This window comes from Sceloporus undulatus, chromosome 4 (genome assembly GCF_019175285.1).
Source record: "Sceloporus undulatus isolate JIND9_A2432 ecotype Alabama chromosome 4, SceUnd_v1.1, whole genome shotgun sequence".
Taxonomy (NCBI): Eukaryota; Metazoa; Chordata; class Lepidosauria; order Squamata; family Phrynosomatidae; genus Sceloporus; species Sceloporus undulatus.
In genome coordinates this window covers 204,699,351-204,721,087 of record NC_056525.1, presented here as the reverse complement: position 1 = coordinate 204,721,087, position 21,737 = coordinate 204,699,351, and the positions used below count along the sequence as shown (strand labels likewise).

At 41.9% G+C, this 21,737-nt stretch overlaps 1 protein-coding gene across 1 annotated transcript in view; it reads left to right on the top strand.

Moving 5' to 3' along the window:
* The window catches only part of PDE7A (phosphodiesterase 7A), a 67,089-nt gene that overhangs the window by 22,363 nt on the left and 22,989 nt on the right, over positions 1-21,737 (top strand). Inside the window, 1 exon segment of the mRNA XM_042464715.1 lies at positions 14,089-14,172. Within this exon segment, the coding sequence (XP_042320649.1) occupies positions 14,089-14,172 (84 nt within the window).

Below are 21,737 nucleotides of genomic sequence, written 5' to 3'. Positions count from 1 at the left end.
CAAAAAAGTATAAATTTCAAATATCAAACCTTGATTTTCCATTCTTGTAAGGGACACCATTTTGCTATGTCATTATATTTAATGGGACTTGAGCATCCACAGATTTTGTTATCCATGGGGCATCGTGGAACCAAAACCCAGCGTATAACAAGGATCCACTTACTTTTAATGGAAATTCATGCTTTATTTATTTGTAACATAAGTGATTATTTACTCAGTATAGCTTAATTGTTTATTTGCTTATACTAAGCCATAATACAGATAAACTATTATTTGTCTTAAAACACAAAGTGAGGCATAAAAAGTTCTTATTGAGGTGTTAATTTTGCTGCTTTGCCATGCCTAAGATATTTGCTATTTTAAATAAGGAGGCAGTGGTTGCTTCTAATTTTAAAAGACAGAGGGTTGGCTCTCCACTGTACTTCAAAATAGTACAGGCATATGTGAACTCAAAGGCTTTCATGGTTGGAATCCATAGTTTTTTATTGGGTTTTCAGGCTATGTGGCCATGTTCTGGAAGAGTTTATTCCTGGTGTTTCGCCAGCATCTGTGGCTGTCATCTTCAGAGATGCCAGCCACAGATGCTGGTGAAACGTCAGGAATAAACTTTTCCAGAACCCAAAAACCCCACAAAAAATAACAGGCATACTTTAGTTAGTAAAGCCTCTGACAAAGAAGCTCTTTTTACAAAGCCTTTGTTTTTACAGGAACCCAGCCTAGCCCCACCCCCTTCTCTTATCTTCTGTCTAGGTCAATGGTGCTCAAACCTTTTACCCTTGAGACCCCCTTTATATCTACATGCAAATCTTGCACCCCCACCCCTTGACGTAATATACAAATTAAAATATTTTGTTTATTTAATGTGCATATTTTCATTTGTTCATTCATGTATATTCATATTTTAACATTTTATAAGGAAATAACACTGTTCAAATTTGAACAGTTTTATTAAACTCAGTGCATGTGTAAATTTTACACATAAATAAGTTTGGGAAGAGGAGGAAGAAGAGGGACTAAGGCCTGCAAGTCTCGCAGCACCCCCTTGAGTAGCTCTTGCACTGCCACTCCCCAGGGTTCCCACCCCATGGTATGGAACCACCGTCAAGCTAAAGGTTGGGATTTTGTTTTGTTTTTTGCAGCCTTGGCACTTGGAGGATGGTAAAGGAGGGTTAGAGACAAGACTTTCAGCCTTGGATTTTAGCAGCATATCTGAAGTCAAACTCAGCAAAATCCTCAAGGCCTAGCAAATTCCTCACTTGCCTGGAAGACAATTTCATGGTCCAAAAGGTGGAAGAGGCAACAAGGGGGTCAGCTATTTTAGATCTGATCCTAACCAACAAGGATGACTTGGTTAATGGGGTGCAAGTGGTGGGATCATTAGGTGGAAGTGACCATGTTCTCCTGGAGTTTGTAATACAGTGGAAAGGAGAAGCCAGGCATAGTCAGACACGCATCCTAGACTTTAGGAGAGCGGATTTCAGTAAACTTAGAGAAGTATTGAGAGCGATTCCATGGTCAGAAATACTAAAAAATAAAGGAGTTCAGGACGGATGGGAGTTTCTCAAAAGAGAGATACTGAAGGCACAATTTCAAACAGTTCCAGTGAGAAAGAAAAACGGGAGGTGTCTCAAGAAACCAGGATGGATGACTAAGGAACTTTCAACCGAGCTAAGTTTGAAACGGAACATGTATAAGAAATGGAAAAAGGGGGAAATCACAAAAAAGGAATTCAAAGAAATAGCAGGCATGTGTAGGGGTAAAGTCAGAAAAGCTAAAGCGCAGAACGAACTCAGGCTTGCTAGAGAGGTTAAGAACAATAAAAAGGGCTTTTTTGGATATGTCTGCAGCAAGAGGAAGAAGAAGGAAACAGTAGGGCCACTTCGTGGAGAAGATGGCAAAATGCTAACAGAAGACAGAGAAAAGGCAGAATTACTCAACACCTTCTTTGCCTCAGTCTTCTCAGAAAAAGAAAAGGGTGCTCAACCTGAGGATAATGGAGCAGAGGACAGAATAGGGGAATTTCAGCACAGAATAAGTAAAGAGATAGTAGAGGAACACCTTATTAATCTAAATGAATTTAAGTCTCCGGGACCAGATGAACTCCATCCAAGGGTATTAAAAGAACTGGCAAATGTAATATCGGAGCCATTGGCAATAATCTTTGAAAACTCCTGGAAAACAGGAGAGATCCCAGCAGACTGGCGGAGGGCAAACGTTATCCCCATCTTCAAAAAGGGTAAAAAAGAGGATCCCAACAATTATCGTCCAGTTAGTCTGACATCAGTACTAGGAAAGATTCTGGAGCAGATCATTAAACAGAGAGTCTGTGAACATCTAGAAGGCAATGCCATAATCACAAAAAGTCAACATGGGTTTCAGAGAAACAAGTCATGCCAGACAAACCTAATCTCTTTCTTTGATAAAATTACCAGCTTGATAGATGAAGGGAATGCTGTGGATGTAGTATATCTTGATTTCAGTAAGGCCTTTGACAAGGTTTCCCATGACATTCTTGCAAACAAGCTTGTAAAATGTGGGCTAGACAAAAGAACTGTTACATGGATCTGTAATTGGTTGACCGGCCGAACCCAAAGGGTGCTCAACAATGGCTCCTTTTCATCCTGGAGAGAAGTGACCAGTGGGGTCCCACAGGGCTCTGTCCTGGGCCCAGTGCTATTCAACATCTTTATCAATGACCTGGATGACAGAATTGGGAGCATACTTATCAAATTTGCAGATGACACCAAGTTAGGGGGAATATCTAATACCCCAGAGGACAGGATCGAGATTCAAAATGACCTGAATAGACTAGAAAGCTGGGCCAAAGCTAACAAAATGAAATTCAACACAGAGAAATGTAAGGTATTGCACTTAGGGCGGAAAAATAAAATGCACAGATATAGGATGGGTGACACCTGGCTGAATGAAACTACGTGTGAAAGGGATCTAGGAGTCCAAGTAGACCACAAGTTGAACATGAGTGAACAGTGTGATGCGGCAGCTAAAAAGGCCAATGCTATTTTAGGCTGCATCAATAGAAGTATAGTGTCTAGATCAAGAGAAGTAATAGTGCCACTGTATTCTGCTCTGGTCAGGCCCCACCTAGAATATTGTGTCCAGTTCTGGGCGCCACAATTCAGAAAGGACATTGAGAAACTGGAGCGTGTCCAAAGGAGGGCGACAAAAATGGTGAAGGGTCTGGAAACCATGCCCTATGAGGAACGACTTAGGGAGCTGGGGATGTTTAGCCTGGAGAAAAGAAGGTTAAGAGGTGATATGATAACCCTGTTTAAATATTTGAAAGGATGCCATATTGAGGAGGGAGCAAGCTTGTTTTCTGCTGCTCCAGAGACTAGAACACGGAACAATGGAAAAGAGATTTCACCTCAACATTAGGAGGAACTTCCTGACAGTAAGGGCTGTTCGACAGTGGAATGCACTCCCTCGGAGGGTGATAGAGTCTCCTTCCTTGGAGGTCTTTAAACAGAGGCTGGATGGCCATCTGTCAGGGATGCTTTGATTTGGATTTCCTGCATGGCAGGGGGTTGGACTGGATGGCCCTAGTGGTCTCTTCCAACTCTATGATTCTATGATTCTATGAAGTAAACAATGCAGTAAAACTTGACCTAGGAAAGAATGGGATTCTACTCTAGGTAATTGCTATGTGTGTGTACCTACAACAGGCAAGGTAAACAGATGCCTACAATATCACCTATTGAGCATGTGTGAAGAGCAAAACAGAATGAAAAGGAGAAAGCAGATTAGCTTGCCTGACCAACTACCCTGGTATGTGGAAAAAGCATATAACGTTATGGAATTCATAAGTACAGTGGAGGCTGATGAAAGAAAAAGAAAATCACCCTAGGATGCATTTTGGAAGAACCTTTCAAGTGATTGCTAGAAGATTAATAATGCTTTTGTTTATTTATGCAAAACTTACCTGGCCTGGTTGTATCATTTTACATGTGCATAATGTTAGCTGTAAATTAAAAGTTTGCTGTAACTGTTGAACTGCTAATCTTTTTTGCTGTGTAGGAACCCATTCCTATTACAATGGTCCAAAACAGACTGCAGAAATAATCCAGTACTAGTCTGGATTAACTGTCCTGGCTCAGTGCTAGAGAATTCTGGGAACTGTAGTTTTGTGAGACATTTAACCACCTTCTGTCTGAGAGCTCTGGTGTCATAATAAACTGCAGTTCTCAGGATCCTCTAGCACTGAGCCAGGAAGGTTAAAGTTGTCTCAAAACGGGATTATTTTTGCAGTGTGTTTTGAACCAGTGTTTCTGTTAAAGAAGCCAAGCCCAGGAATACATCTATTGCATTAACTGACGTATACCTGTATTTTCAAAGATCAGTTGTAAAGATAGGCAAAATGAATGAGATGCTTGGCAAATACATGGATGTTCTGGACTCTCTAGTTTGGGGATGCTGAATTCTCTGCATTAATCTTAAATATTTCTATTATGCCACTTTAGAAAACTCTAAATAGTTAATTAATGAAGAAACTGACAAACTGCATTTTTAAAAAGTAAAATGAAAAATAGTAGTATAAATAACTTTGTAGAGCCAATTAAAAATTACCTTAAGTGGGGGGAGGGATAGAACTAGATTTCTAGTAACATAGTGTTTTGTGGCATTGACTTTAAATGCCTTGCTTTTTCATTGGTGACCTTAATATTCAGTGAAAGGAGTCTCAACAAGGTCTTTCCAGAAGATCTTATTGGACAGAAGATTTGGTCATACAGAATTAACATTGCAATCAGAACCTTCTGAGAACTCTGATAAAGATGTACAGCAATTTTGAAAAAATTAAGGGGAATTGGATGGCCTGGCTGTGTTCAGAAAATGAATGCAGTATAATGTTATCTGATTACTCATGAAAGGACAATATGATTTTATATAACATGATTAGTTCACTAATTTTTGGGAGCACATACCTCTAAGTTTGTTCTAGGGCAAGGGGTCTTTCTGGGCTTATAGTAGTTCTGCTAGTTCTAGTTGGTGAAAGTAGTCCTTTTTGTATTACTTCAACTCAAGGTGTATTTTCTGAAAAGCTTGAACATAAGCATTCCAACTTTGTAACCCAATTTGTGGAATAATTGGAGGGCTGTAGCAATCAAACAGCCACATATTCCAAGAGTCTGTCGCTAAAGGGTTTGGATTTATTAAATGTAGATGAACTCAATTCTTATAAAATTAAAAGATATAGCCATGTTAGTCTGTAGAATCAGTATGTGGAGAGATTTTGTAGCAACTTTCTGATTAACTGAAAGAAATAAATTGGCAGCATGAGCTTTTGTAGACTTCAGCCTACTTCTTCATCTTGTAGCACCTCAAAGGTGCTATAAGATCTCTCCATGTATCAATTCTTATAGAATCATAGAATTACAGAGTTGGAAGAGACCAACTTATAGAACTGGTTTGTTATAACAAGCCACAGAAGCTCTTTGGCTTATGGCAGGGGTAGGCAACCTTTTTGAGCCGGGGGCCGGGTTGCTGTCCCTCAGACAACTGGGGGGGCCCGAAGCCAAAAAAAAATAATTAAATCATTTTTTTTTAAAAATTAAATATATAAATAACCAGGACAAATGTAGGACAAAATTTTCAAATGAAAGACACTTTTTTTAAAAAAATGGAGGACACGCGAAAAAATTGCTGATTTTTAAAAAAAATGTTAATATAAACTGTTTCTGAGGCTTCTATAGACAATTGCCCCCAAAGGCCGGTGGCAATCGGTGGCAGGACCGGGCTGGGGTCGGTCCCAAGGCCTTGCCAGGCCGCATCCGGCCCGCGGGCCGAAGGTTGCCTACCCCTGGCTTATGGGTTCCTCCTTGGGTGATGGCCCTTCCAGGCTTTTCTTTCCATGTTAACTTAATGGCAGCTTGTTGAGTCGACTGACCACAGATAAACTAGTTATCTTAAATATAGTTATTGAAACAAACCTCCTTCAAGGGTAAATGCCTAACGTTAATGTTCGTCTCTATTTAAAATTGACCCTATTTTAGTATTTGGATATACCTATGTCTTAATCTAACAATGGAAGCAGTAGCTTCTAGTTATCTCATGGCCTTGCTGGGGGCGGAAGGTGTAAACTCAAAAGTTAGTGGATGCTTGCTCTTGTATTGTTACCACTTGTTTTAGCATCATGTCTGCTGATACAAGCCCTCCACTCTTACTAAAATTCAAGTCAGATGGATTCCGCTGGCTTGCTATCAAACCCAATATCAACTACTCGAGGTGTCCTCAAGCACCAGCATTGTTTATATTTATGTTAATTCATTAATAATGGATTTAAGGGATATGACAACTATATACCCCCTAAATTAGGACCCAGGAAAATATCAGTTTCTCATGTATGCAGATGATATTATTTTACTGTCACAATCACAGCAGTTTAAGGAGAATTAAAGCTTTAGTCATTTAGTATTCAAGACAAGCTGAAAATTAATCACAAAAGACAAAAATACTAGTCTTCGCCAATAGGTATAAAGAAACTATACATGACGAATGACAGGCAACCTATAGAATAATGAGTCCTTCAGATATTTAGGACTAAATTTTTCCTCAACTGGATCTTGGAGTTGTCATTTTGAAAATACAAAAGTAATTGCTTTAATGCAGCCAACTCTCTATTAAGATTTTACTGGAACAGAGGTGGAAACAATTTCCTCGCCATCTAAATTTATTGAGGCTAAAGTTATAGCTCAGATGCGTATGGGGCTGAAATATGGGGCCTAGGATAAAATCTAACTTGGAAACGGTCCAAAATAATTACTTACGAGTAATCTTAGGTCTGCCCAAAGGAACTGAGACCTCTATCCTTTGGTTGGAAGGGGACTCCGTACTGTAAAGGATATAACTCAGGTTCAAGCCATTAAATACTGGCCGAAACTCACAATGGGATAGGACAGTCCTTGTATTGATTGTTTTCAAAGAAATGTTGAAATCTGAAACACAAACACTCTATCTTGTAATCAAGAAATTTACAACTTCTTTGATTCATATGGTCTCAAAGGACTGTTGCGCTCTTTAATTTGATAGTAGAGCTGTAAAATATATGAAGTTCCATATTTTGAAACATGATTTCAGCCTATTGTGTCTCTGTTGGTCTATCAATGTGCCCCTTGTTATGCCAAACTCCCTTTCCAAAAAAAATTACCCACAAATCTCGATAATATAGTTAATTTTCAACAGAGATTGCCTTCCCAGCCCTCCATTGTCAGTCAGTGACCACCGCTGTGGTGCTAGGGCATATCAAAGGACCATCTGGAGAAGAGTTTGCCCATGGATCCAACTCAGTTGAGATCTAAGTCATTACTATTAGAGTGCCATTTTATAAAGTATAAGAAAGTTCTCTGAAATGCCAGCCACAGATGCTGGTGAGAAACGTCAGGAAGAAAAATCTTCTAGAAATGGCCACTTAGCCTGAAAAACCACAAAAAAATATAAGAAATGCTTTATACAAAGACTTGAGTTTGGTATCAAAACAACTCTGACTCATATCTGATCACTCTTTATTAGGGGTAGACGACAAGCATTCTGAAAGGAAGCCTGTTTTGCCTTAAGCAGGGTTGGCAACCTTTTTGAGTCGGGGGCCGGTTGCTGTCCTCAGACAACTGGGGGGCCAAAGCCGGGGGTGAGCTTCCCCTCCAGGGGTGAGCTTCCCCTCCAGGGGTGGAGCTCCACCCCAGGGTGGAGCCACATGCGGGGTGAAGCTTCCCTTCTGGGGTCGGAGCCCACTGCCAGGGTGGAGCTTCCACCCTCCAGGGGTGGAGCCATACACTGGGGGTGGAGCTTCCACAAGCATCATCATCATCACCACCACCACTATCATTGTACAGCAGACCTTTGTACAGCACTTTGGAAAGTCACACTGTCTCACTCATAAATAATAAAAATAATGAAATGAAATAAAAAGCAATAATAAAATAATGAAATAAAAAAACAAAAATAAGTGTTATATATTTTAAAAATTAATGGAAAAAACCCAAGGCCGACCTGAAATGACTCACCTTTCCCCCTCCTCCCCCTTTCTCATCCGCCGCCTCCTCCTCTTTCTCATTGAGAGGGCATTTTGCAGAAGAACACCCAGGCAAAGTAATACTAATAAAGTTACAGTAAGGAAAATACTAAAATGCAATTGAAATAAACTGCGCAAGCAGCACACAGTGTCAACCCACAGAAGCCCCACAGTTGCTGAGAGGGCCTTTTGCAGAAGAACACCAGGGCATTAGTAGTAGTAGTAGTTAGTAATAATAATAATTAATAATAATAATAATTAAAGTTGCAAGCAAGGAAATTACTAAAAGCAATTGAAAATAAACTGCAGCAAGCAAGCACACATATCAACCCACAGAAGCCACAAGTTGGTGAGAAGGGAAGTTTGCACAAAGGACACCCAGCTAACCCTCCCCCAAGGAACCAAACCTCTCGCCTCGTTGTTGGCTGCAGCTGCTGCTCTGGCTCCCTGGCTCCCTTTCTCCCTGGTTCTGTACTCCTTCCTTCTGCCTCCTCCTCTTTCCCTGCTCTTGAGGAGGGGAGGGAGGGCGGAGGGCAAGGTGGAGCCTGCTCCAGCCTGCTGCCGCCCCTGGACCTCTGTTGGAGTGCTTCAGGGGCTACACCGGGCCTACTAGATGGGCGCCGCCATTTTGTTTTTCAAAATGGTGACCGAAGTCTCGCGTGACCTTTGCCATCCTGAGGGTCACGCGAGACTTCGGCCGCCATTTTGAAAAACAAAATGGCGGCCGGGAGCGGCACGAAAACGCAGGAAATCGGCGGCAATCGGCGCGCCGGACTGGAGGGCGGGGCGAGGAAGGCCTCTTCGTGGCGGGCGGCAGGTTGCGACCCCGCTTTAAAGCATTCATTATAAGGAGGAAGCTTCTGTAAGATGATGACTGGGCTACAGGAGTTTTGAAAGCCCAATTATTTTTGATATCCTCAGCTCTGCAAACCAATGTTATATAGCTTTATGTATCGCGCGGCAGCACCAGGCTCTTGGGGTGGCTGGCGCCAGCCTCCTCCTCGCGCGAAAGGCTGGGACCTTTGGGGGGGGCCACCGCCTCTTCCCTCTGCACAAGCCGCTGCTCGCGCGAGGCGGCGATGCGGGGGGCCTTTGGGGGCCGCTCGTGTCCTCTTCCCTCTTGCACAAGCCGCTGCTCGCGCGAGAGGCCAAAGGTGTGCTTGCTGCTGCTCGCGCGAGCGGAGGCAGGGCCTTTGGGGAGCGCTGGGCTGGCTCCTCCTTCCTGGACCTCTGCCTCCAGCAGGTGAGGGAGATGGGAGGATAGGAAGGAAGGAAGGGAGAGAGGTGGAAGGGAGAGAAAGAAAGGGAGAAGAAGGGAAAGGAAAGAGAGAGATGGAAGGGAGGAGAGTGGAAGGAGGGAAGGAAAGAAAGAGGTGTGGAGGAGAGATGGGGAGAAGGAGAACTGAGAATGAGAAGGAAGTGTGGAGGAGGAAAAGGAAGCGAGAGAGACGGATGGAGGAAAGGAAGGAAGGAAGGGAAGAGAGGCGAGAGGGAGGGAGGGAGAAAGGGAAAGGGGGAATGCGAAAGGGGAGGGGGAAGGAAAAGGAGAGAGAGATGGGTGGAAAGAAGGAAAAGAGCTGAAAAGAGGCGACGGTGAATGGAGATGGAAAGAAAAGAAAGAAGAAGAAAGAAAGAAGCAGCTGTGTGGAGGTAGAGATGTAGAGATGAAGAGAAGAGAGCCAGGAGAAAGAAGAAAAGGAGGGGAAATGAAGGCGAGAAGGATTGAAAGATGTTGGAGGGAGAGCTGGGGGCGGGAGGGGGAAAGACAGACTGAGGGAAAGGGGGATGGAAGGGAGACCTAGGGAAAGAAGAAGGAGAAAGAGAAGGGGGAGATGGGAAGGAAGAAGGGATGGACCTCTGCCTCCAGCAGGAAGGGAAAGAAGGAGGAAGAAAGGTGTGGAGAGAGAGATGGGGAGAAGGGAAGGGAGCTCGAAGACGGAGGGAGGGAAGGAAGAAGGAAAGGAAGATAAAGGGAGAGGGAATAAAGGAGAGGTGGAATGGAGGGAAGGAAGAAGGAAGGTGAAATAAGGAAGGGAGGAAGAAAGAGATGAATGGAAGGAAGAAAGAAGAAAGAGTAAAAGGGAGAGTGAGAAGGGGGAATAAAGGAATGGAGGAAGAAAGGCATGGAAGGGTATAAGAAGGTGAAAGGGAAATAGAAAGGGAAGATAAGGAAAAGGGAGGAAGAGAGAGATGGATGGAAGGAGAAAAAGAGTGGGAGTAAGGGAAGGATTGGGAGATGAGAAAAGGAGATGGAAGAAGGAAAAGGGAGGAAGAAAAGAGAGATGAATGTGAGATGGGGGTGGCAGGTCTGGCAAAGAGGGCCAGGCCTCTAGTGCTGGTGCCCCTGTTGGCTTTTTTGCGCCCCTGACAGGGCCTGGGGCCCGTCGGGCCCGGAAAGGGGCGAGGCCTCCAGCACTGGCCCGCCCTGGAGGTGGAAGCTCCACCCCCCAGTGTGTGGCACCGCCCCCGGAGGGTGGAAGCTCCACCCCCGGCTTCGGCCCCCCAGTTGTCTGAGGGACAGAAACCCGGGCCCCGGCTCAAAAAGGTTGCTTACCCCTGGTGTCGCTATACAAAATAAAACTTATTTCTACTACTGAGTTCATTATTTTTAAAGGTAGTTGTACCCAGTCTTCCACCATGATTCTGGAATGCAGGAAAAATTATTTTCTGGGGGGGGGGGGAAATCACCCACAATGTAAGATGTAAATAGAATGAAATTATCTCAAATCAAGTAGTCTTGAGCTTTTATAAAGTTTTTTTCTAAAAGGCTTTGTAGAGACATAATTAATAAAAGAATTGGGCAGATGAGTTTGAACTTGGTAAAATAAAATCAGGCATAGATCTGTTGACTGGTCCATAGTTCAGTTTAAAACTATAATATTAGCTTTGAAATATTTTCATATGGAAGGGCTACAATGTGTTGAGGGCCAGAGGTTTTGCTAGTCTCACATTTGAGTAGGTTTGGACAAATTTGAAACCATAGGTTATTATAGTTTGAATAGTCAGGGATTACTTCCTCTCAAATAGCAACTATAATATTCATTGCTGTTTAGGCAGCCAAACTAAGGCCAGTTCCGCACGGCGTAAAGTGCGTCCTGGGACGCACTAGGGTTAGGGAAAGTGCTTACTTTACGCATGCACCTAACCCTAGTACGTCCCCAGGACGTACCAAATGGCGGCGTCGTTCCACACGGGGGTTGCCATGACTATGTCACGACCACGCTGCCTCCAAACGGGGCGGCAGCATGGAAGTGACATAGTGGAGCCGCGCGAGGGCACCTGGGGCACCCTTTCCGCAGCCCCAGAAGGAGCTCCGTTTCGGAGCTCCTTCCATGATTGCGTCGCTGGGCAGCCTTACATGGCGGCGCCAGCGACGCAATGGAGAAGGGGCCGAGTGGCCCCTTCCGTATCCTCGCCGCCATTGGGTGTCCTTGGGGCATGAAGCCCCAAGGACACCCCTTCCAGCCTTTTGCTGCTTCCCTGCAGCCTGGAAAGTGGCAGATGGGCCTCAGAGGTGCTGCTGTGCAGCTGAGGCCCCGATCTGCGGGGAAAGGGCCAGTCAGGGCAGTCACAGTCCGCCCCAACGGGTGGTCTGTAACGCGCCTTAGATATGATATTATAGTTTATTTATTAGTCAAAACTGGAAATCATGATCACAATGGTTCCCAGTTCTGGTTTGCTGTAAAAACTACAGCTGTAATGAGGGGACAAGGAGATGATAAATCTGAGATTTCTTCATGTGCTCAAACCATGGATGGATATGATTTCTAAACTGGTCATACTATAAGTTGTTTATATAAACATTGTCCTCATGAAAGACTTAATTTGAAACAAAGTTTGGATGTAGATAAATTACATTTTACTTTTGTATATGAAATTTTCAGTCTTTTTTAAGCATACGTTCAGTGGTGACATATTATAAACTGGACTTTTGATATTCTAACTCAGGGATTCTCAAACTTTGGTCCTCAAGTGTTTTGGACTTCAGCTCCCAGAAGCCCTATTAGCCACCTTGGTCAGCAGTGAGGAATTTCTGGGAACTGAGTCCAAAACATCTGGAGGACCAAAGTTTGGGATCACTGTTTTAACTGCTGGGAATTAACATTAAAGTAATGAATGACTGAATGTGACTCCCAAACTACCTTTACAAACTGGCCTGACGTAATGTTCCCCAAGGCAGTGGAGAGTGGAACAGGGAAATGATGTGAAGTCGAAGGCTTTCATGGCCGGCATCCATAGTTTTTTGTGGGTTTTTGGGCTATGTGGTCATGTTCTAGAGAGTTTCTTCTTGACGTTTTGCCAGCATCTGTGGCTTGCTCTTCAGAAAATGCTTGCCTGGACAAAGGTGTGTGTGTGTGTGTGTGTGTGTGTGTGCGTGCGCGCGCGCAAACCACACACCACATCACTCACTGTGTGTGAGCCTGGAAAGCAGGATTATTTGCATGTGTATTGTTCTGTTGCTGATGGCAAGCCTCAGGCTGGGAGGCTAATGCAAAAGAGGGTAGTGTCTTGCATTAGCCTCCAGCCTGAGGCTTGCCTCGCAACCGAACTACCATGCCACATCACTCCTGCCTTCCCAGGCTCACACAGTATGTATGTATGTGTGTATTTACACACACACACAACTTTTTCCAGGCAAGCATTCTCTGAAGATTCTAGCCACAGATGCTGGCAAAACATCAGGAAGAAACTCTTCTAGAACATGGCCACATAGCCCAAAAACCCCACAAAAAAAACTCAGGGAAATGATGTCTCCAGCATTCTCAGGGTTGTTGGCTTCCTTGAGATAAGCAGTTTTGGTAGGAGTAGACCACAAGGAACTGTCCCACTATCTGTTTCCAAGGCACTCTGCAACTGGAAAGATACTGACGATATCATTGTCCAGTGCTTCAATCTCCAGCACCTCAGAAATGCTTTAATTGGGGTACTCTCAGGCTATGAAGTTAGGAGTGGGAGTCTTTGTAGTTACAGTGACAATGCAGGGTCTTGCCCTCTGTGTTGTATTCAGTGATATCCTTCTCCCAAAGAAACAGACACTGTTGGCTGGCTGAATTTCCCCATTCCTATCAGTCTCATTTTATCCACCCCAGATCTACTCTAGAGCAGGGCTTCTTAAGCAATTTGATGTGGGGGACTGGCAGGATTTTTTCCCTCAGTGTACCGAGCACAGTACCATATTTGGGCCAGTTGGCTACAAATGTTTCAATCTTTCCTGGAAACTCTCCATGTCAGTTACCTTGTAGTCTGGTACCAATCTATTGACCTCCACTTGGAGTTGCACTGCTCTAGAAGGTTAGAGGGGGGATTCCCACAGCAGATATTGAGCATTGGAGGTCTACCATGCAGAGGAAAAGAAATTCCTTTTGAGCAGGTCCACCTGCTCATCTAACATTGGCTGTAGCTCTATTTATTTGGTAATTTCAGTTAACAACAGTATACTTTTATTCTAATAGAGAGGGGAATTGTTTTAGCTGAAGTGAAGAATACAGTCGGCCCTTTGTATACACAGAGGTTCCATTCTGGGACTATCCACGTATGCTCCAAGACCACAGATAGGCAGAGTTGACTGTGTATGCATTTTTATCTACCTTTTAAAATAAGTTTTAATATTTTGGTAAGGGTTTGCATAATCAAACAACTGTGCACAAGTAAGTAAACTATTCACAACAGTTGTAATTGTATACATAAGATCATTATAAATAAACTGATCTTGAGCAATGAATGTTATGGTACTAGAGAGCAAAAAAAAGTTCCTTTATGTTTACCCATTCCTTTGTCTTACATCATGGTAGTACAGCTTAGCCTTAGTGTATGCAACATGATCTGAGTAGTTATACATGCATTTGGCTGTGTATATAATGAATTTTATGAAGAGCATGCAGATGCATGTTTTAAAAGTCTTCAAACTTGTTTTGAAACTGCCTCTGAAATAAAAGCTACTGAGTAGGTTCATTGTATGCTTGTTACACTACATGTATAAAGTCTACACCTTGCAACTGTACTCAGTTGCAGTTTTCTCTATAGCTCTTCGACACAGCATGTTTCACTCTTGACCCTATTTCTAGGAGATGTACGAGTAAGAAGTCGGGCAGGATTTGAAACAGAGAGAAGAGGTTCTCATCCATACATTGATTTCCGTATTTTTCACTGTAAGTATTTAAATAATAGCAGAACACTAATGAAGGATTCAATTTATATCGAGCTGCTGGGATTCAAGTAACTGACAGCTAATTGAAAATGGAAATTAATATTTTCCTTGCAAATAAAAAAAATCTGCTTGAGAAATTACAAAAATACACAACATGCAAAATAATGGTTTATTTTCCTCAACCTATGATACTGACACAAAACTAAATTTTTGTTTTAATACATGAATGAAGGGTTCACAATTTTCAGTGTGCTATACACTTGAATTAATAAGAAACTGGTCTGATTACAGATTAATCTTATTTAGAAATACCTGTATGTAACATTATCCCAACAGGACCCATGCATCAGTAATTTCCTTCTGGTATATTAACTGAAGGAATAAAGTCCATGATAAGTAATTCATCTCATAAGCTATGTTATTGAGTGTTTGATCTCCCTGCTGTATCCTGAATCTAAACAGAATGGGTATTATGTTGTGGTAATTCATTCTAGAGAGCTTGGTTGAATAATTGAAAAGTCTAGCCATAAAGCCCTTTATGGCAAAGCCTTCAGTTTTTACCTATTTTTACTTAGCAGTCTTATTCTCAGAAACTACTGCTATTCAGGAGATTCTCTGAAGTTTAGCTAGACCATTCCCTCCCCTCCCTAAAATTAAGTATGATATCATAAATCTGAAAAGAAAATTACTTCAGTGTTGTCAGTGGATTCCTCACATGTGGAGGTTAACAGTTCTAGCAGTTTTGTTTGAAGGACATTTTTTTCTTTCTGTCTTTCTGCCAAGAAGGGAAAAGTATTATGGCAAAGAAGGAATGATCTTAGCTTCTTTAGGCAACTGCTGAATTTTGTTTATATGATTGAAGTACTCTGTGGATGTGGCATAATGTTTTCATAATAAAATCAACATGATTCTTCGGAAGGACAAGCTAGACTGACGATCTGTGGACAGTAGCAAAAAATAAGAAAAAACTGGGGAAAACATTTCATATATTCCTCTGTAAGACATCCAAATTCAGCATCTTGGGTCCAGTGATTTTCTTTTGCTTTACCCATGTTCCTCAAATACTTTTAAGTGCTTAGATTAGTCTAAAGTAGTCAAAAGAAGCTACATTATGTTTGTAAGGGGTCCCCCCCCCCCCGGGAGTACTGTTTTCTTTTTAAACTTAAGACTGCATAAACCTTGACAAGATATCCATAAAGGCTTTTTGGGGGAACCTTTATTTGCTGATGCTAATAATCAACTGGGATGGTTCATTTGAAGAGAATTATTTAAATATACTGCCATTCAATCTCAGTTTGTATGTCCTAATCTGTAGATGCATCAAGATGGTTGCTCATTGCTTGGTTATATTTTGACTTAACAAGTTGAGTTATGGACAACAATTTTGTTACTGCTTCCTTTTTTGCCTTTATATGTGCCAAAATTAAACTAGAAGTACACTAACCCAAATTTTGTTTTTTATTCCACCCGGGAAATTAGGAGCTAGCCTTGGAATAAACCAGCCTTTTAAATGATAGATTGAGGTTGATTTAAGATCTTGGCTTGTTCTAAAGCTTCTCTGATTCAAATGAAACATCAAGACTTCTTGCTTTAATTGGGGTTGGTACAAAGGGGCACAGTACTGGCTATGAAGATGATTGGACTGCTTCCTCGGTCACACCATTGCTCACACCAAGGTTGGTCTGGTTGGCTAGGAAGACCCAATGTGTGAAGAGGGCCAGTATTTTGCAGGCTGTTGTCCATGCTTGTCAATGACCCTTTTTTCTACTGTATATAACCCTCATTTAGTAGAGCTGAACCAAGGATGCCTTGGAATCATAGACTGGAATTCATGCATATTATGTCATTTTATTTTGTTCTGGTCTGGTTAGCCCCAGTGTGGAAGCAGTGCTAAACTGGCATTACAACAAACATAGATGAGAAGGGGAAGAAGGGAACATGTAAATCTACTTTATGCTTCTGATCTCCTAAGCAGGGATTAAAGATTTAAAAGCAGAGCTTCACTTCACTTTCCCATCCAGAATAATATTTTTATCAGTCTCTCATGTTGGCAGTGAACAGAAACTACTTTGAAGACGGTGCTTTATTCATTAACAATGATAAAAAGACCCCTGCTGAACCAGACATTGTAGTCCAAAAATTGATTTCGAGCATTTAGTCCATGAATCTAATTTGAAAAGCCTCTACTTTCTTTGCCTCCAGCAACACAGGCCTTAGATGATAAGGTATTGATTGAAAGTAAAGGAGCTAGGTTAGGTATTTTATCACTTTTAATACCTTTATTCTGACTTGTTGAGTGATTATGAGAAACAGTCAGGATCAGGCACAGCTTTCCAAAATTGTCATTTAATTGAGTTTAACAAAGGACTACTCCCCCCCTCCAAATGTGACCCACAACCTGGGCAATGTTAGTTTCATTTAAAAATAAGGTAGTGTATGAGTATCTATATGGAATGCCAATATTTTCCTTCTAAAATGAATGATAAGCAAGATTTTAGTTTTGTGAGGTATTTAGTTCAAAAGTGCAAGAGTTTTTTCATGCATCCCTGTAAAATAATGGTGTCATTTCTATGGCCTTGAGGACAACCAGTTTGAGAAAAGGTTGAAGAAATGTCATATTTAAGTGTGTGGCCCAACTACTTGCCTACTGTAAACAGCAGTGCAACCTTTCTCTGGGGTTTTCTTTCACACTTTGTTGCTTACTCCCTGTGCAAGACAAGCAAATGGAAGTGAGCAGCTGAGGTAGGCAAAGGGTAAACACTAGTAGAGCCAGTTTTTCTGTCCACATACTTTGGAGTGGGTAGGAATTGAAAAACACTGGTCTGCTGCAGTGCATAAGGGTATAGCTTCTATTCACACCAGAAATCAGCAGTTTAGAAAGCCACTGGGCAAAAGCTTTTCAGAGACTGACTGACTGAAGTACATCATAGGGGTTATGTGAACTAAGTGGAAAGCGCTGCACTGCCAATGACTTATCCTTAGTCCTTTTAGATGCAGATTTTGCTAGCCCATTTGTTCACAGGAAGCTTAACTAGGAGTGAGGTATGTGTAGCACTCCAGTCCAGTATTGTCCAGTCTAATATTGGATAGCTGTCCAGTAACTTCTGGAGGGTCACATTTCCCACTCCTAATCTCTGCCAAAAAGGAATGTTTCTCTATGGTTTTAGAGAAAGGGATTTGTAAGCCCTTTTTAGAGATGGGAATTTAACCTGGGCTTTTATGCATTCAAAGCTGGCGATCTCCACTACGTTCTGTCTCTTTTTGGTACTGACAGTTACAGAACACAGTATCTACGGAACATTAATAAGCAGAAGGTAAATTTATCAATGTTCTGTCTTGAATATTACCGTAAGACACTTCCATGACACAAATTGAAATGTTAGAAGAACTTTACCTCTAGCTGCTCTTGGAATGGACAGGATTTCATCTGCATTTCATTATGATGAACAAATGTAAAATTCTCACATTTTATTTCAGTGGAAGGGTAATTCTTGGTATCAGCCTTGTTAGGAGAGCGACTAAAATGGTGAAGTATCTGGAAACCATGCCCTATGAGGAACGACTTAGGGAGCTGGGGATGTTCAGCCTGGAGAAGAGAAGGTTAAAAGAGGTGATATGATAGCCCTGTTTAAATATTGAGGAGGGAGCAAGCTTGTTTTCTGCTGCTCCAGAGACTAGGACCCGGAACAATGAATGCAAGCTCCAGGAAAAGAGATTCCACCTCAACATTAGGAGGAACTTCCTGACAGTAAGGACTGTTCGGCAGTGGAACACACTCCCTCGGAGTGTGGTGGAGTCTCCCTCCTTGGAGGTCTTTAAACAGAGGTTGGATGGCCATCTGTCAAGGATGCTTTGATTTGGATTTCCTGCATGGCAGGCGGTTGGATTGGATCGCCCTTGCGGTCTCTTCCAACTCTATTATTCTATGATTCTGTGATTTATTTATTTAGAATATTTATACCCCACCCTTCAGCCAAAAAGGCTTGCAGAGTGGCTTACAAACTATTAGTTTGACAGTTCCCTCCCTCAGGCTTACAGTCTAAATAAGAGAGGATACACAAGAAAAAGGGGAAGGCTGTGGAGGAGAGGGTTAAGTCCAGAAGATGTTGGCTGCTCTTCTCTCTCTCTCGGAGACCAGGACAGTGGCAGTTGCGATAGAAGGAGGGCATTCTCTCAGTTGCTGGGTTCAGGCATGATGGAGCTGTACCTGCCTGTTCATTTCTTCCTAAGAGGTCACAGCAGTAGCAGTTGGGTTGGAGGGAGGGCCTTTTATCATCAGCTGCAATCAAGGAATGATGGTGCTGTGCCTGCCTGCGGTTCCCTCCTCAGAGGACAGAGCAATGGCAGTTGTATGGAAAGATGGCCTTTCATCAGTTGCTGGGCCGATTAACAATGAAGCTGTGCCTGCCTGTTCTTTTCTCTGTCTGAAACCATAGCAGTGGCAGTTGGGATGGAGGGAGGGCCTTTCATCAGGGGCTTGTAAGATGGGATACAGCACTAAAACCACTGGTTAGACTTTGTCAAAGGGAAAAAATGAGATGTTCAAGCTATCAGTTTCTTACATAAACTTTCAGCTTGAGTGCAACCTCTGGTGGTTTACTTTCAGTATGCTTTTAGGGCCTGTTGGATATGGGAAAATAAAAATCAGAACTGCAGTGACATGTATGATAGTCCTGTATCACTAGTGACCTTATAAATAATAACATATGCTACTTTTGTGATATACTTGACAAACCATTTTTAAAAAGGATTTGGAAGTTTAATATTGTTTGGAAGGTAGAAGCAAATTCACCCTGTAATTAACTGGTCAGAACAAGTTGTGGTTCCTCTTATTTCTCCAGTTTCTTCCTTTAAATCAGTCTGTTACAACATCGAAGAACATGTGCATGTATTTACACACCTACTCCACTCCCACTCTTGCATGATTCAGTCACTCCTTGATAACCCATGACAGCTTAGATTGTAGGAATCTTGGCAGCAGAAGAGAGCTTAATGCCCCCACCATTCTTAGATGAAGTTTCGTAATTTATCTGTGAAACTCACAAGGAGCAAATCCCCAGTGTATAGCTATTTCTATCACACATATATACTTAAAATTGGACTGAAACCTGTGCTTTAAATTTCTACTTTAGTTTTCTTTAAGAAGCAGTTGAAAGAAGAAATAGCTATTTCCATGTTCTGTACTTCATATTCAGTTGTTTGCTCAGAAATTCAGAAAGCCTATAAGCCAGTTGACTAAAGATCAACAAAGCAAGATATTACTAACCTCTGAAGTCCATACTCTGTTCGTCTAAGTCACTGATTCCCAAACTCAGATCTTCCAGATATCCCAGAATTCTTGATAGTTGGCCAAGCTGGGTGGGGCTTCTGAGTATTGAAGTACAAAACACCCGGAGAACCAACGTTTGGAAACCTCTGGTCTAAGTAGATTAAATGTTACAGCATGGAACCTCTATACTTTAAAGTGTGGCTCTTCTTATGTATGCCTGCTAAAGGAGCTCTTTTCTATGTCCCTCCAGTGGGAGAAATATAGTGTGAGGTTACAGGAGAGGGATGTATGTGTTGTGGCACCCAAGATACGGAATTTGGATTGCCTTCCTTGGGAAGCCTTACTGGTAATTATGCTGGCTTTATTCCATGATGAAGTTAAAACATGGCTATTTAGCAAAGCCTTTGAGGTCTAACATTTTTCCTCAGATCTGTACAGGTATAGTGGGCCCTCTACAGTTGCTAGGGTTAGGGGCACAGGACCCTTGTGAAGGTGGGGAAACTGTAAATAAAAATTAATTTACCAAGTAAATAACTAAATAAAAAATAACTACTTTTTTACTTGAGAGAACACCTCCCTAGGAATCTCTAGGTCCTCCAGTGTAACTCTATGGTCAACATTCACCTAAATCCACCAGAAATTGACTACAGGATCATGGTGGAGGATCTACAAATGGCTAAAAAATTGTTTTCCTAGGAATCTGTAGGTCTTCCATCATGACTTTATGGTCAACTTCTTGCAGAGTCATACTGGAAGGCCTAAAGATTTTTTTTTTGAGAGAACATACTAATCAAATAAATCTGCAAAAATCAAAGGCACAGATGTGGAGGGCTGACTGTATATGGTTTTAAGCATTTTTAATTTGTTTGAATTCTTAAATTGTTTAATATGTTTATAGACTTGAATGATTTCTTACCATTTTATATCTTTGAACTGTTTTTCAGCTTTATCTGTGTGCCACTCTGAGATCTTGTGATATATAATGGGATATAAGTATTCTAATAATAAATATAGACTCATAGAATTATAGAGTTGTAAGAGACCTCAAGGGGCACCCAATCCAGTCTCCTGTCATACACAATCAAATTGGTATCCACATGTGAATGTTTAGGCAGATTTAAGCCAACCTGGATGGCAGTGTTCTAAATTAAATCCAGAGGGAGAGAGGAAGAAGGCAAACCTGCCAGTAAACTATTGCAATAATCCAAGTATGATATAACAAATGCCTGGACAGGCAGATGGGAAATCTCAGCAGTCATGGGTGTTCAAAAGATGAAAATTACTGCTGTCATTCTGATGAAGGGGCACAGGAACAGACAGTCATCCAACAGGACTCTGAGGTTCCTGGCAGCTGGAACAGGAGCTACTGGGCAACTCTAAACACAGTGGAGGGAATGAAAGAGGGGCTTCTGGATGGTCAGGCTGAAATACAAAGATCTCCGGTTTTTTTCATATGCAGCTTAAAATAGTGAGTGGTCATCTACCAAGAAACAATCAATTAACAGTCCATCACAGACTTCCACACAGAGGCATCAATTAATTTAAAACTCTGGAAAAAAAGGTGTCATTTGGATGCATCTCAAACTAATTAATGCAGCAGTCCTTTGCTATTGGAACACAAGCCACTCTTTTCTGTGGCTTTTTAAAGAGTTTGTTCTAGAATAAAAGAATGAGAATGTTTCAAGCCTTAGATTCCGAAAACAAAACTGCCTTTTCTTTCTGGTCAGGATCATGTCATCTATAAGTAAAGGTGATAAATTTAGTCCTAGGAAAATTTCAAAATAGTCTCTTAAACAGAAAGTTTAGGAAAGGATGAGAGATTACAGTCTGAAGACAGCATACTGTATTTTACTGGCTCTGAATAGCTTTAGCAGGTCAATAACATTGTCAGGAACATGCTTGAGGTTTGCAAACCACTGTATGAATAGCTAAATGTAAAAGGGGGTTCATATGTAAGTACAGTGGGGCCTTGCCTTATGCGGTGGATCCATTCCGGACCCCCCCCCCCCCACGTAAGGCAAATCCCGCATAAGCTCAAGCCCTATTCATTATAATGGAGCTTGTGTGTGTGGCGGTGCAGCATGCGTGCATGCCATTCATTTAATGACGACGCGACTTCCATGTAAACTTGAAGCTGCATATGGTGCGCCTGCATATGGAGCAGGTGCACTGTATGATGAGATTAGAATTCTGCAGTAAAATTCTTCATTTTTTGGTGAAGAATGAAAACACAGATTGCAGATAGTTTTTCACACATGAAAAGGTGTACTTATTTGAGAAGCTCTGATAACTGATTT